General features: G+C 40.4%; 1 protein-coding gene across 2 annotated transcripts in view; it reads right to left on the bottom strand.

Moving 5' to 3' along the window:
* Positions 1–8,111: 8,111 nt before the first annotated feature.
* CLCN4 (chloride channel, voltage-sensitive 4) overlaps positions 8,112–17,004 on the bottom strand; it is a 28,017-nt gene continuing 19,124 nt past the window's right edge. For both annotated transcript variants that reach the window (XM_009885954.1, XM_009885955.1), the window contains 3 exons: positions 15,454–15,852; positions 9,729–9,945; positions 8,112–8,202 (listed from right to left, as the gene is read on the bottom strand). In XM_009885954.1, the coding sequence (XP_009884256.1) occupies positions 8,112–8,202; positions 9,729–9,945; positions 15,454–15,852 (707 nt within the window). The remainder of the gene's footprint in view (positions 8,203–9,728; positions 9,946–15,453; positions 15,853–17,004) is intronic.

Consider the following 17,004-nt stretch of genomic DNA (forward strand, 5'->3'; position numbering starts at 1 on the left):
TAGCTGTAGAAAGTCCAGGGATTTCTGTTGCCCAAACCTGGCTTGGCAGAGAGGAAGGGAATTGTTCCATGTACATTCCCTCAGGCTTGGAAAGGAGAGGTGCAGCAGAGATTATGACTTATTCCTTGTGCTCCTGTGACTAGTGCTTTGTGGTATCATTCCTTAAAAATTGAGATGTGGCCAAAATATAATTCAGGTGCAATGTTGAATATCTGTGACGTGGAAAAGCTTCAGCCAGGCTGTGTTTATACTTTTGTGCTACCTCTAATTATAGTAGCACTTGAATTAGTTAATTGAATGAATGAATAAATAAATAATAGGATGAAACAGGTGCTTAAATGTAAGACAGAGATGAATAAGACAAATAATGCTTGATTGATCACAAGCAGTGACTACATAGATGAAGATTAAATATTCTGGTCAATGACAAATGGATGTCAGGTATTCCATTCTTTGGCTTTGTTTGTCGGGATTTTTTTCAACCATTTGAATATTCTGTGCCAATGAAATACCTTAAGGAACCTGAAACTGTGAACCAACTCTTTAGCAGTCTGGAAAACAGGATTTTCAAAAGTGAGGAATTTTACAGAGGCAAAGTCTGACTTTGTCCATTCTGTTCCTATAAGTCTACTTTCATGAAGCCAACTACTGTGTTCAGCCTATAGCAATGCCTAAAAATATGATGGACCCACCAGTATGGTAATTATGAGAGAATAAGCAGGAGTGTAAGTTCCCTATAAAAATGAAGACACACAGACTCCATCTCAACATCACTCAGAATAGCCAGCTGAGACATCTTTAAGGAAAAGTCTGAAAATGTTTTTAGGGCCATGCTCCTTCTGGCTTCCCAGAAAGCCACCCGCAGCAGCAGTTAGCAAAGAGGGCTCTGCGCTGCCATAAGGAAGGGAGTTGCGCTCACACCAGGAGGTCAGGTGCCACTCAACACCTAAAAGAGCCTGTATGGTAGGAATTAGGACATTTACCTAATGTTATAACTGGATCGCAGCCCTGCTGGATCCCCAGAGTGTCTAAGTGTGAAAACTACTGTGAAAAACGTAAGGGCTGGTGATGGTACACCTCGTGCTTTGTTTTTTCTGGAACTCAATGCTGACTGGAGCCATTCTGGAGCCTTTGGAAGAATTTGCGTGTCTCCTCCTCACCTCTGAATCGGAGCAGAGCTTAGGTGTCTCTTTTCCCAGGCTTGAGGACTTCAAGAGTCTAGTTGTCCCCTCTAAGTCACTCAGAGCTTTTGGTGCCTAATGGTCATCTAATCTGATAGTTCAGCAAGTAAAATTTGTCTCTATGCAAAACTCAACTTTGGTAATGATCTAGACATAAATATGTTTTGTAAATCCTAAGGCTTCATAATATGGAAATACCTTTCCCCGTTACCTGGTGGCAAATTTTGTAAGTAGAGAACTACAGTTATGTTTGTCTGTAGTCATCTCGCTTTAAGTATTTGGAATGGTCCTTTCCCGTGGCACAATTATTGAAGCCACTCATTTCTACTGTATTTATCAAAGGAAAAACACTCGGCCAGCATTTGACCCACCAGCTCTGCAGCACTCCACATTAAATTGTGTGCAGCACAGTCCCAGTCTAGTTCTACTAGCAACTGTTGAAGGAGCAAGCTTATTTCAAAGGGGGGGAAAGTTGTCTCTTAGAATACATTAGGAGAGAAATATAATAACATTGGTTGTACTCGATGGAAACACATATTATTTTAGCTTCATTTTAAGTATTACTCCCTCCTAGTGATGCAGCTAGCCAGTGAACACTTCACAGGCGATGGTCCTTCTGGGAGTTAGATGCCTCCGTGGACATATCTTTGAGACAATAAAGTAACTCTCCCTAGCTGAAAGAGACAGTCTAATTTCCTAAGCAATCTGCTCATTTTTTCTATGCCCTTTACTGAATCTTTGTGGATTACGAAAGGCTGGTTAATCTGTAGAGTATGTGCTCTATAATGATGGCTGGCCCACGCAAACATCGCTCCAAATGCTGTGCAAGCCAGGAACAGACCGTGGGGGCTTTGCAAATCCTCACAAAGAGCCATGCACTGATTGTTCAGGCTGTAGAATCATTTCTCAAGTGAAACACAGCTGAAGAAGTGCCAAATACCGACTCTCCCCAATCTGGCTGTTACATATGGTAGTGTCTTCCTCACCAGTTAACTGCTGTGGCTGGGGACAGCACTGTATCTGTAGGAACACTCAGATTGTTTTGACCCTGACTATACGAGATAATGCTGAGGATAACAAGGGTGGAAATCATTAACTGTGCTCAAACTGTGCTTATAATGTGCTCAAGCTGAGCGTATTAATTATGCTGAGAATGCAAGAAAGATTAAAGAGGGGATGCAGAGTTGACCAAATGCTGCAGCTACAGGTCAGCAATTCCCGTCTCATTCTGCCTAAAAGCCCATAACTGCTTCAGGACACAGTCCTCACAGTCATGTCCCAGCTCCTGGGTGCCTTCACCATGAAGTCATCAGTTACTGCTTGAGATGGTGAACGTGCATAGCTTGATCTGTGCAAATGCAGCAGCTGTTTTTCTGAAAAGTCCATCTTTTTTGTATTGCATGAAGATAGCAAGCCAAAAACCAATCAAAGACCTCAGTGCAGCATACCAGTGTCAGTAACACCGTGTTTCCCACGTCCTCCATCAGGGAGCAATACAAAATCCCATATGCCATGAAAGGGGCCCATCCACCACAGGTGCACCATACTTGTGTGGGATACAGTGTCTGTAAGACTATCCTTGGTAGGCATCCAGGCCACCACAGTGGAGAAGACTTGAAAGCAAGATCGCTTTTGGAGTAGAGGAGCAGGACAACACAGGGGAATAATGTTGCTTTTAGGAAATATATGGGGAGGAAGGGCATCCTAAAGGAGCAAAAAGGCACATGAATGGCAATAGGCTATTTGGTTTAGATAAAATGGGCACCTAAGCCAGGATATGTGGTGCACAGCTGTAACAGGGCAGCGCTGAATTCCTCTCAACATTTTCTCTTCCATTTCCCATGTCATCACAAGTGATGACAGGCAGATCTAAGGCTCAGTCCCTCGTGACCAGCTACAAGCTACATGAACTGTTACTACTTATTTAGGTTGCTGCATGCCTGACATCTCCTGGCTTTTTGGTTGTGTGCATAGGGCCGTGTTAAGGCCACAGCAATCCATAGAAGAAGCTGGAGGCCCTGGTGCCAGAGGCACCATCTTCTGAAATGAGTAATTTAACTTAAACTACGCTATTGCTGATATATCAATTTTATCAAACTTGTTCTCTGGAGCATGCCTTGAAAACTGTAATACTTCTTTTGGATAAACCATTGATTCATGTCTCATTTGCACAAAGCCACGGTGCCTTTCCACTTGGTTGGTCAGTATGTTAATCAGGATGAAGCCCATATTTTTTGCTACTAACTAAAAGTTAGCATCTGACAGTAAGGGATGTTTCACCCAGTGAAATGGGCATGATTGAACCTGCTATTTTCAGTCCTTGAGCTTAGCCCTGAATTAAAGTGCAACTGAAAAATGTATACAAAAACTGACATCATAAGGGCTTTGCAACATCTAGCTTTAAAGAAGTTTCATGATCATTGTAAACAGAACAACCTAGTAGGAGAATTCTTTTGTCTTCTCCTTTTAGATTTTTTTAAGAAAGGATTTATGATGCTGAAGTAAAAAACATTTCTCTCTGAAAATAAAACAGCCAACAGTCAAGGCTGATTCTTTGAAGTCCACTGCGTGAACTTTACTAACTCCCCACTTAATATTAGCTAACCCATAATGGAATTAGATATCCCACATCATTCATTAGGCTTGAGTTATCCCTGTAGGTGGGAAAAGGAAACATCAAAATCATATGGAGACATTAAGTGAAATACTTCTCTGATTAATAAGATGTTCAAGAAATGTTTCCAGTACTGTAAGTCAGTTTTATTTAAAAAATAGAGTCCAAACATTGTTTTTGATAAGGTGCAACATATGTACTGTTTTCTACAATTAAAAAAAAAAAAACCACAACAAAAAACAAAGCAAAACGATATTCATAATTATAGTGTCATTCCAACCCGGAATCAGTGGGTCTCCTGTAATTCGTAAACATTCTTTTTCTGCATCCTCAAGACATAAGTATTAATAATTAATATCACTGTGCCAGCCAAAGGGTCTGGCTAATGTCATCCATGTTCTGTACTTTAATAATAAACTGTCTGGTACAGATTGCTTCAAGTACACATCAGAAGCTGAATGTAATTGAACACAGTTCATGCAAAACAAAGGTACAATACTGAACTTGCATCATCCAAAGACTTTTGTTCTCTTGTTTAGTTTAATATCTTCGAAATCCAGCTGCTTGAACACAAGGATTGAACAGAGGTTGCATAAAGTGAGCACTATATACTACAGTACTTATGTAACTCTCTGATTGATCAGGCTACGTGACTATCTTGAGCTCTAAGAATTCAAATAAATACCCAAGGCTGAGATCTGTGCCTCTTGGAGTCTATTCAGTAACTTCTGAGACATATTTGGGAATACAGATGGAAGACAGTGACTGATAATGGGCTTGTTATGGGGAAATACATTAAATGGTTACATCAGAACTTCATTTTTTGAGAAAAGCATGTTATTAATTTATATTAAGAGCGTTCCCCATTCAGCCACTTCAGCTAAAAGAGCAATGAAGACTGTAGCATGGAAGAAGTTCAACAGAAAGTCTTACAGCCAATTACTGTCTCTGGAAGTGTCTGAAGTGCTAAATTTTCTAATTAGCAACATCTGTCCAGTTTCAAAACCCGTCTTGTCATTTTAGCATCACCTCAGCCTTGATAATGCCAAGTAGCTTAAGTTGGCTATGGCTATGCCTTTCCTCTAGATATCGGTCCCTGCTCTAAGGGGATTCAAACGTATTTTGAGCAAACACTGCAACAAGAAACAGCAGTGTAATCACCCACATAGAGTTACCCATCCAAAGCTTTTTTTCCTCAATCCCTTAGATATTTAAACCATTCCATCTAAAGAAGAACGTACTTGATAGAAAAGAGCTGGACCCCCATTTACCTGCTTTCTGCTTGGGGGATAGTCTCAGGGTCAACCTGCACCCACATAAGTGCATAAATCCCAATGCCTTCTGTTGTTGTTTCTTACAAACCACCATGCTGGTTTTATGGATCCCGTTCTTAAGCCCTGAGGGTTCCTCATATGCAGTCTCTTAAGTTGAAGTGACAAGCTATCGCAGGGCCAACTGTTGGTTTTAGTGGATCAGGGCTCTGGGTATTGACGGGAATTGGCCACAAAAGTTTATGCCTGTGCATAGCCACGAACTGAGTTTAAGCTTATAACCCAACAGAACACCCAAGTGAGTTTGTATTCATGACCAGCTTAAACTTAGTTAGGTGACTGTGTCTTTTTCTCAGGAAATAATAATTTTTTCAGTGTTCATATACCATCCTGGTTCCTGGTAGCAAATGTTGCCCTCAGTACTGTCCACGGACTACACGCTAATGCAGCATGGAATGAAATTTCTTTGGCTAACAGAGGAGGCTTTAGACCTCTCCTTTTCCCTGACACACATGAAGCCTTGAGTTTGATTTCTAACAGCAGATAAATTAACTTCTTAATTTTTTCCTCTTGGTTTATGAGCAAAAGCAGTATTTTAGTGTCCAAGTGGGGAGAGTAAGCACACTGGCTTTCTATGTAAACATAAAGGAAGATGGAGAAAGTGTTCATCAAACATGTATGTATTAACATTAACAGCTATAAAAGTGAGAAGTAGAACACAGTCCTGCAGTTTTATTTTCAGAACAAAATTGCCTTGAGAAGTCAGCTGATTTATCTTAGCCCAAATCCCTTAGATTCTAGTTTTGGGTAGGAACTGACATTGGTACTAAGCCCCTTTTGGGTTTAGTTGTGGGAATGCACTTGTTTTATTATGGCATCTCTGTTCAAATAAGGGAATCCAATGTTTATGATCTTGGTTGTTGATTTGGCATTTTTTTATGAGTTTGGCTGATGATAGCTTCACAGAAAAACATAAGGAACAACAATATTATGTTTTACTTCCTATTTTCAGAAGGAAAGGGTTGCTTAGTTCTGTAGTTTACACAGTTTTAACAATACCCCTTTAATAATACATTGTACTGCAGATGTTCAGTTAACAAAAAGTATACACTGAAATATTTATGGGCTTTGGCCAGAGATACATATATTTATGTCAGTCTGTTGCAAACGCTATTGTTAAATGGAGTACTTAGCAGATTAAAATTATCCCTTTGCTTCCGTTTCTTTTACTTAAACAATTTGGGCAGTACTTTTTGTGAATGCAGTGGGACACATGCCAGAGGGAAGCAGGGTCACTAGTGATAAGAGGGGGAATTTGTGACATGTTACAAATGTGGGCATCTAACTTAGGCTGGCTAATTGTCTCAGTTTAGGGACACAGTGATCATGCACGTTGCCTACAAGTTGGATCAACAGTCTGGCTTTTGTCTGGAGCAACAGGCTCTTCTGGCATGAAAGGACTCCCATCATCTCTGCCCAGGAAGACCATCTGGATGCAATGGACTTGAGCTACCAGTATCTGTATGAATTTGAATAAAAATACCAGAGGTCTCAGATGCTTAAATGAAGGATCCAGACTCTCGGAGGGTCTGAAGGGGATTCAGGGTATCTAAATTAGGATGCAATCTCTCTCCAATCTTTAAGCTTATACTTACAAAGCAAACACTGGGTAATGAGCATTATGTGTTACTGAGAGTAGAATTTGGTCTTCTGTTACTGACAGCAGTATTGAATAAAGTGCTAGTATATTAACACAGACAATGTCGAGTCTGTACATTTTATATAGGATGAGAACAAGGGTTTAGGAAAATTTAGTATTTTTACCTGAGTGGCTTCAAGGTCCCTACCAGGGGCTGTTAAATCTTGTGTTCTTGCCGCAAACAGATCAATAATTAAAGCTTTGCTGTCATTGTTTGCATCCTCAGTGCTGTGGGGATAGATTCCACAGTCCTGTGACTGGCAGATGCATAAAGAGTAGATCTGCTACAGAATAAAGGTCTCTGACTGTTAAATAAACTTCAGCAATCTCTTGGCAGGTGCAAACGAATGCCAAGAAATATCAATGACCAAAAGGAACTAAATGGAGAATCAGGAATCGATGCAGAACTTGATTAGTTTGTGAAAAATGATGACGTACACTAGGGGAGACAGGTGAGGGATTCAATCTCTTGCCCCTAACATCTATGAGAGCTGGGTACCAGTCTCCCTTTAGTGCCTTTGAAAATTCCTCCGTGGGCTTCAGTGTTTTTTCTTGTTGTCACAGCAAACCACATAATACTAAATATTACAGTACCTGTATGCAAAATTGCATAGAGAAATAATAAGTCCTTACGAGTAAGTCACATTTCAACATTAATAAAGTGATGCTGATTGACAGAAATGTTAAACTGTATAAAATTCAAAGGACTAAAGCAGGGAGTAGAGGACACTATGTTTTGAAGTGAGTTGAAGCATGTTCTTGCTCCTTTAACTCCAGTCCCGATTCACTTAACTTTTACAAAAATAAATGAAGATGAAAAAAATTTTCATTTTAAAATATGATTATTTTTTCCCTCGTGAAAATGGTATAATTCAGTAGCAAATAAATAGCCGTGATTTCAGTAACAAAAACAACTGAAGTTACTCAGACACACTCTCTAGTTTGGAACACAAATCTTTATATCTGTTAACAGCTTATACATAAAAAGTGTCTGCTAGACTTCACACCTGCCTCATGAGTTACTGTGAATGTTGATGCATCTCACTGGCGCTCCTGGCTCTTTGTCTTTAAGCACCACATCACTTACACCCACCAACGCTCCAATTGAGCTGTTGGGAATCTCATTAAGGAAACACAGCTTGATATCTGCAGCTGCTCAAAGCTTCTAAACTGCCTTCCTCATTAAATAAGTGCCATCCTGCATCCAATCCCTCTGTCAGAGGCATATTGGGCCATTCCTCATACACACTACATTTTCTCTTTAAACAAAATGAAACACCGAACGTAGCCTTTGTGTTAATCTAGAAGGGATTCCTTTGGGGTTACTTTCCTCTTCCTTTACCAGTCTAGTTAAACATGATAGATTCAGGGTCCTGGTTTGCCATTTGAGCCATATGTCTTAATACATCCTTTTTAGTTATGATACCCAGCAGCCTCCTAGAGGAGAAAAGGAAAGGAAAGGTCAACAATCATCTCGTATATCATGTGTTTTTTTCCCTTGTTCAGCTGCAGGGACATTTTGTGAGTGCTTCCATGTAACACTGTCCATCCCATCCATTCCTCAATTATTATCTTTCATAAAAAGCACTCACATCATGTATTTTTACTACTGCAGCCATGATCATTAAGTTAAATACCTTGGGTTGTTATCTCTTTTTGTTGAGAATGCGACTGAGCGAGGAGCTACACCTACTGAAACTTTGTACAACACAGTAATGAGTTTCCTTTAGGCTCAGACTGCAGACAACAAACAACACAAAACCAGGGCAGCAGTGCCCTGAGCTAGGGCATGGGCTTTAGTAATATATGAACTAAGCTAAGCACGGACTTTCTGAAACTCTCACTGTCAGACCATGTAATTCCTTCAACTTTAAGTGATAATCTCTTGTTTATGTGATCCTAAACGAATTATATCTTTCAGGAAAGATGAAGCCTATGGGAAATCTGGCCCCAAGAGTTAAAAATTTCCTAACCCTCAGTATTCAAGGGCTTTTATTTCCAGTTCTTGAAGGCCACGAGACATTGAATTTTGGAACTATGCCATTGTTATAGCTTTTCCACCTTTCATTTCATGTAAGTGCTAGAATTCAAGATGAAAATTTCCAAATCCAGACACCTAAAATCAGGACCTAAATCTGTGTCCCGATAATGACTCCTGTTTTCTTAATACTGAGGACACTGCATCGATAGTAACAGATGATACAAGGTATTTTTGAGTAACAAAAAGGCTTTTTTGCAGAAGACTAAATTTTAGTCTTCTGCATTTGAAAGTGGTTTTGCTACCCTGTTGTAAAGTTTCTTCTTACCGCTAGATCCTGGGATAAGCAATGATCTCAAAATAGCTCAAATCCCATTGGAATTGCAGGATGTTATTTCTAATGCACACAGTACAGCTTTTCACTCTTCTAATTTCATTTTTGCCCACAGCTCTTCAGCTGTTTTTTTGTGGAGTTTTGGTTTACATGCCTTTCCATTTTCCATTAAAGAAAGCCGAACAGATTAATTTTCCTCCACTGACATCTTTATCATAGTCTTCACAAGCATCTAATCTAGCTGGATGTCTAGAAACAGGCACATTCTTTGCAAACAATACTGCTTGCCAAATCTGCCTCTGTTGAAAACTGAACTATAGTGGGAGTCAGAACAGTTTATTTTGTATTCATCTTTACCTTATCTAAGTGACGATACACCAAGGATTTGGGAGAACAGAATGAAACAGGACACTCAGCAAGGGCCATTTTGGTTCTGAGTCTGATGCTGCCCTGGAAAGACACTGGGCGAGCTTCCCTTATTCTTCCATTCACAAAACAGACAAATCAAAATATTCACTTGACTGTCTCAGAGATGCTGATTAACTAGCTACTGTCTATATTTGGGTTTAAACAGGAAAAACAGTGGTTTTGTTAATGCTGAAGAAAATCTCCTGAGGTTCTCTAAGAGTGCTTGACTCAGCATCTACTCACCCACTGCGAGTGACAAGACATTGCCGTAGTCCGAGTTTCCGGAAAATATCTACCACAGTCTCCATTGGCGTGTGGTCAGTGACAGTGAAAGGGCTCAGGTTGAGAATACGCCGCAGCTTCAGTGGATGGGGACTGTTGGGTGGCAGTTCTGGGGGGTCTTCAGTGAAATACACAATGGAGTTGCTCACCACCCCATCCTGACGCTGTCTTGCATTCTCTGTACAGCAGAAAGATCAAGGTAGACAGTGAGTTAGGCTTGATAACAACAACAACAAAAAAATCCTCCTTTGAAAGGCAAAGGTAGTAATAGCTTTTTGTCTTTAACATACTGACGTCCCGGAAGTTTGGGTTACCGACCAAACTTGGATTTCCTTGAGATATTGTTCCCTTGGAGCAAATGTAAGTGGTATTTTTACAAACACAAACTTTTGCTTGGTTGGAATAATGCTTTTCTTAATAAATGTGCAGCACATTGCATTCACAAACATCGCTAATCCAATTTCTGTCAAATTCAAATTATTATATGTCATTTCCTTCATTGTGAGAATCACAACAGAAACTTCTATTATATGCCTGAAGGAGTGGCGTCAACATCCTCTGTACGGTCCCAGCTGGCTTGGAGCAGTATGTTTGTTCACAGACTTCTCACTGGAGTAGGGGAAATCTGGGCATGGTGAATGGGCGGTCTGGGGGTGGTGTGGGTGTTGTTCTAGACCAGCACACCTCTCTGGTGTGCAGGGTGAACTTTGTGGTTTTGCACTTAATGCCTTAAATAGAGTTTGCATATCCAGATTTCAAAAGGGCAGAAAAAAATAGCATCCTACTTAAAGGAAAATACATTTTTTTTGTTTGATATGTTTTTTCTCAAGAGTACATATTTGACCGCTTTCAAAAGTTCAAAAGCTATCATTCATATTTTGATCAAACTATAAGTGAACTTTACACTACATCTGGACTTTACATAACCAGTATAAGCCTTTTACTTTAAAGTATGCTCCAACAAGAATTCTTAGCATTGAAGTAGTTTATTTTCTTTGTAGTGTTTACCTCATTCTACTTAACACTACAGGGCACAACCAATATATGACATGGATTTCCAAATGATAGACAACTCTCTCCCTAGAATAAGCATATCACATGTTTGGCTCCAAGGGTTTAACTCTTTCTTCCTTTTTTTATGAATTCTTGGAAATGGCTGGAATTCTTATCTTTGATTAATATAGGTTGCTTCTGTTCTTGAGAGGTACAGCAAATCAGACACACTCAAAGTGTATGTATATATTCTTGGAGCTCATTGCCATCAATCAAAATGCAGAAACCTGCTCCTGTGACTTGTAATGTGTAGACAGTAATGGTCTCCAACATGTTCCAGCTGCATTTTTTTTCCCTTTAATGATGACTGTCTTGTAATATTTCTGGAACTGGAGCAGTGATGGCTCAAACCTAATATCAGTACCAGTATATGATTTTCAACCTTCTCACCCCACATATTACAAGACCTATTGCAATTTATAGGAATGATGCTAACTTTGTCTCATCTTGTTTTGACTCATACATCTACTTTCAAGTGTGAACATGCCTGTATAGCTCTTTGATATATGATCTGTGGTCAGAGGTAACATTTATCAAACTGAAGGTAACTCCCACCCTTTGATAAAAACCCTTGACAGCTAGGTATTTCCTTCCTGAAACTGCACCCAAAGCAATAGGCCCGAGCATTTCAGTTGCCACATTGCTGTTCCCAAGGCAACAATGACCCTGGAAAACAGTGATTAGCTAAAGCCATGATTTCACTCTTCAAAGTCAAACATCTCTCTAGAGAAATTTGAATGATGTAGTACTACTGAGCAAATTCAGCAGCGTCAGAAAAATGGTGGACTTTGTATGCAGTCTCGCTGGATGGAGGAGTTAGAGTAAAGGGAAAACAGAAGAACAGATCATTTTTGAAGTCATTGGTAAGAAAAGCAGATACAACTTAACAGAAAGAGCAAAGCAAATGGATGACCACGTGTGGTTTTACAGATCAATCTATGCAGAAGGCTCTTGTCATACCTAGAGGGTGAATTAGTTCCCCCAAATGTGAAACGGCCTTTCACATTCAAGAGTTCACAGCCTGTATTAACTACGCTGCTCTCTCAACTCCACACTGGGAAAAGTACATTATACAGGCCACCTGGCTTGTGGCCAAGACTGCCTTTTGTACGATGCCTCTGAAGCTGGCCAAATTTAAGAAGAGCTTTACAGGGACAGATACTCCCCTCCACAAGACTAAAGTAGGTGCCATCTAAAATGTAAACACTTCTTCCCAGAGAGTGACTTTGCCCACCTGACCTGCATGCCTGCTCAAAAAAGGCCAGTGGAAGGACGCAGTCCTCCTGAAGGTGCTTCTGAGTGACCTGAAGTGGCATTGCCATTCACTTTACAGGGACTGAATGCATTTTTAGAAGGCGCTTAGTGCTCCACTTAGTAAGAAAGAAGTTATGTAGGCATAAATCATGAGGCAGAGAGCTGTGTGTGAACAGGTACTTGATGCAGGACTCAACAGCTGTTGCCTTCATCCAAGAAGGCAGTTGTATGAGGGAATCGGAGTACTTCCCCAGAGTATTGCCTGGGCCACTATACTGCTGATGCACAATTTATTGGGCCACAAAAAGAAGCTGAAGCTTCTTGGTTGAAAGCATGTCTTTATGTAGTGCAACATGTCATCGTATAGAGGCATCAAAACTAATTCAAACTGAGGCGGCATTCTGCAGGGCACAATGCAGTGGAAGAAAAGATATCGGTGTGGGCCTGACTCTGCTTTTCAGAAGACCTCATTCACTAACTATAGCGCTGCACAGATGGGGCTTATACTGTTCCCAGGCATAATTCTCCAGTATCTCTGGATGTAGTCATGCTGAACATGAGATAAGAACCTGAACAGGAGAACAGAATATGCTTCACCACACATGATGTTTACTTCTTGGCAAGTAATTTTATAGTTTAAGGAGACTTAGTGTATGGCTCCATGAACATAACTCCAAAGCAAGCCGAGGTGAAGGTTTGCAACACATTAGCTACTCTGTGGTAATGATGAGCAGTGACGACTTCTGCAATAAATGCAAAGCAACTTTGGCCTTCAGTGAAAGAGGATGAGCTATTAAAAAGTTGCTAGCATGGTACAAAACCGGTGTTTTGCCCTGCCCTGTACTGGAACAATATACTGTGTCTTTTGGAAAAGTGAAACCAGATCCAGATTTTAAGTCACAAAGACACAACCGAAAAAGGGTCACCAAAGGTCCCTGACAGCTGAGGACTTTAGGAAAAATTATCTATGCAGAGAAGTTTTTGATTTTAAATCTCAGTTCTGCCTCAGATCCTATGAAAGATGCTCTTAATCAGAGCTGATCGGGAAACTACCTTTTCCTCTGGAAAATGTGGATGTCAAAGAAAGTTTTTGAAGGGGAAAACATTTTGATCTAAAATGTTCACTGAGTTTATTTTTAACTGATTTCTTTGTTATTAGTGCATAGCTGGACATTTTCACACATCTCCTAGCAAGTCCATTCAGCCATGTTGCCATTGATGACCTGCATCAAGACTCGGTTCTTCAAAATTCTCTGAGTTGCTTCAGACAGCATCTGCTCTTTCTGCTTTTGAAGTGAGGGCTCTGCATCTTCCCTCTGTGCAATTTTCCCACTGAACACCTCTCTGCAAAGGAGACGTAAAAGGCTATAAAGTTAGGATGGCAGCAAGCGTTGCAGCCATGACATGGCGCAAACAGTGTAAAAGCCAGACACAGGATAGGCTAAATACATCTAATTAAGGTTTTTTACTTCTCACGGGGGAATGCAGAAGACATTTGAAACTCATTAGCAAAAGCAGGATAAAACACAAACTATTTTATAAATGGTATCGGCTCTTGGCATTTACACATTTGGTGAAACTTCAGACGCATATTTACTTTCCTAACTTGGCCATACAAGGCATCTTTTGTTACTACCAAAGGAAGATTAGCCCTCTGAGAAAATCAGTTGTTTGAAAGGGGTATTGCAGCTAGCAGCCTTGGACTTCATCTTGGTGTCTTTAAAATCCTCTTATACTGAGATCGGTATACAGAGGATTATAACTTCATGAAGACTGGGTTTTTTGGCTTGTTTTTGAAGGAGGGATGAAGGAGCAACCAGTGATAGTGGGCTTTTAATGAAAAAGTTAGATTCCCACACTCCTGGGAAGTTAAATTGCAATTGTACAATTAGAGGAGCTGTAGAAGTGGCAGTAAGGCCTGTTCTGCTTTCCTGTGTTTTGAGAAATTAGTGAAATAACCAAATGCAAAATGAATTCAGTTCATAATCTATTTTTTGTAACTGAAATGACAACTTACACCACAGGTGGGAAAAAAAGAGAAAATAATTTCTTACTGAAGAGAATTCCACACTACATTTTAAAGGGAGAAAACTGGGCTCTGTCATTTCTTTCCTTCTTCTGCATGTAGTATTAATGCAGTGTTGATGACTTTCTGTTATGGGTTGAAGAGAGTGGAATCAAGTAACAGCTGAGTGCCCTTAAATAAATGAATATAAATTTCAGGTCTAATCACTTAGATGGAGTCTTTTTACATCCAGGAGACAAAAATAAATATGCATTAAAAAAAAAAAAAAGACATGCTTTAAAGAGCACTGTTATTTCAAATTTTATTTTAGCTTTGTGAGAAGTAGCAGGAAAGCGGCCCTCTAAAATAGCCCTGATTTTCCATCTATGGATTTACTTTTCTGAAGAATATGGGAGTATTTATCTGAGATGACAGCTTTTTAAAGGTGCCTGAAGAGGAGGGATGAAACAGGCCCATGCAGAGAGGAAAAATTCCATGTGAGGGAGATTTGGGTATGCCAGACATTCCACTCCCCTGCAAAGTATAAGGCAAACATGCCCAGCCAGCAGCCAGCCTGCCTGCCCAAGCTGGCCCTCAACACCACAGGACTGACAGAATTGGGTGTAGACCACGGGGTTGATTTGCCAGGCCCACAGATCTCTGCAGCTCTGAATGCCCTGGGTAGAGGGAAGGTGGGAACACTTGCTTTCATCCAATATACCTGTCTTTTCAATCCCCACCTAGCCATCAGGCCAACCAGGAAAGGACCTGATGGGTCTGAACCTGTAATGACCTGGATCAGGTTCTCAGGCAACCAGCCAGCTATCCATTGGATGCTTGACAAAACTCAGCCATCTTTACCAAACAACATCCTCCACTGAAAAGCTTCGTACCCCTCATGCAAAAGGCCTGCATGTGGGGGGGGTGGGGGGGGAGTGAAGAGAGATAGTGCAACAGAAAGCAGCACAGTGACTTTCACTTTGTCACAGGGTGACAGCATCACAGGTTCCTCAACATCTACTGGCAGCCCATGGATACTACAGGAAGCTCAGCACTGCAGCAGCTTTTTATCTGGTTCTGAGAAAACTTCTGGCCATGTGAGTCAGGTTTATCTCTGTGTTCTGTAGCAAAATTGTATTTTACCGTTGTGAGTGGCAACAAAATTAAGCCCACAAAAGTGAAGCCTATAGAAGTCTACCAAGCGGTACGTGGCAATAGAAAAGCTTCCAGCTACGGGTCCTAGTAACTACCAAAAACCATACTTGGGAAAAAGTTAGGTTTTGTTCTTATTTAGCCATTCTTCAAGGTGAATAACACTGGTAACATCCTACCCTATCAAAACCAAACATACATACACCAATACTCTCTACTCACTTATTGCAAGAATCAGTTCTCGTCTCTGTGCAAATCCAATAAGTCTCTCTGAGTCTTTTGAAACCACTACTGGGAAGCCATTGTAGTCAGTCTCCTTGATGAGTGTCTCGACGTCCTCCACCGTCATGCTGTCCTGTGTCAGAACAGAGAGAGGAGCTTCACCACGCCTTGGTCTCATGACATCTGTTGCCAGGGTTCGGTGGGTGAATTCATCCTTCACATCCAGAAATGGGTAGCCATTCAGGTGAATGTGAGCTTCATAGATCCCTTCTTTCCCAAAGGCGTCTGCCACCCACTTGCTTGTGACAGCTGCAGCCATAAGAGGTACGATGTACTCCAGGCCTCCAGTTAGCTCAAACATAATCACCACCAGAGAGACCGTCATTCGGGTAACACCACCTGCCAACAAAGAAAGCAGTCAGTTTTCCTTCAGTGCTCTTTAAGTATACACACTAAGCAATTAATTTATATTTTTGTGTTTTACACTCAAAAAGGCATGAGATTATTCAAGCTGAATACTTTGCCCTTATACTCTGTGAAGTAGTTATGGGCTTATTTCATGAAAGAAAGATTTTTCATCTGCTGCAATTTTCATCAAAAAGATTGAGTGAACTTGCTCAAGTCAAAGATGCTAACACCAAAAAGCAGATAATGAATGCTAGAAGACTGAGCTATCAAACCAGAAAGCATGCAAAAAAAAATCAGCTATACTGGATACTTGGGAAACTAAAACTGAATCCTGTCATTAGCCCTCTAAAATGACGCCAAGAATCAACCACTAAGTACCGTGGCTGGGGCAGGTAGGAGCATTGAGAGCTGGCCGTCACATTGGTTTACCTGTCACATTCATTCTGAAAAGAAAGCTAAACATTATCTTCGGGCACACTATGGTTACAAAATTCTATATAAGGACAGTCTGGGGCCACTGCAAGAGCTACTTTGCAGCTTAAACCCTAGCTTGATATCAGTATAACATACAGTTTGAAATGTATACAACTTGGTTTGAGGCCATCTAGGCATGCAGCTGTAGACAGGATTATAGCTGTATTTTTCAATCTAGTCTTTCTGTATTAATTTCACACGCAAGCTCTTCACTTCTTCAGTTTACATTAAAGGATAAAAAAAATCATATAACTGCAGACAAGTGTGTACGTATCACTGAATTATTAGGTGACATTTCTTTGCCTCTGTTCCAAAGGTAAATGTAATAAATCTGCTATTTTTAGGCCTAAAAATACAGCACCATTTTAGATGAGAGAAATCAGAAAACAGGTCATTAAAAGATGCTTTTAATCTAGCAGCACACAGGAATATTAAATCGTTGATTATTTAACACGATGATCCAGATACGACTTTCAGCTGAGGAATGCCTTAAACTTCTCACTCTGAAAAGCTGAGAGCAGATACCAGAGTAAGGATCATTTAATACTTACTCTACATCTCTTACTCTAAGGGAGACAGGTCTTGGGCTGTATGTCTCACCATACGATTAAAATCACTGCACCTTGATTTGGACCTTTTAAAAGAGGAAGATCACTTCCACTAGCAGAT

This window comes from Charadrius vociferus, unplaced genomic scaffold (genome assembly GCF_000708025.1).
Source record: "Charadrius vociferus isolate BGI_N301 unplaced genomic scaffold, ASM70802v2 scaffold105, whole genome shotgun sequence".
NCBI classification, from domain to species: Eukaryota; Metazoa; Chordata; class Aves; order Charadriiformes; family Charadriidae; genus Charadrius; species Charadrius vociferus.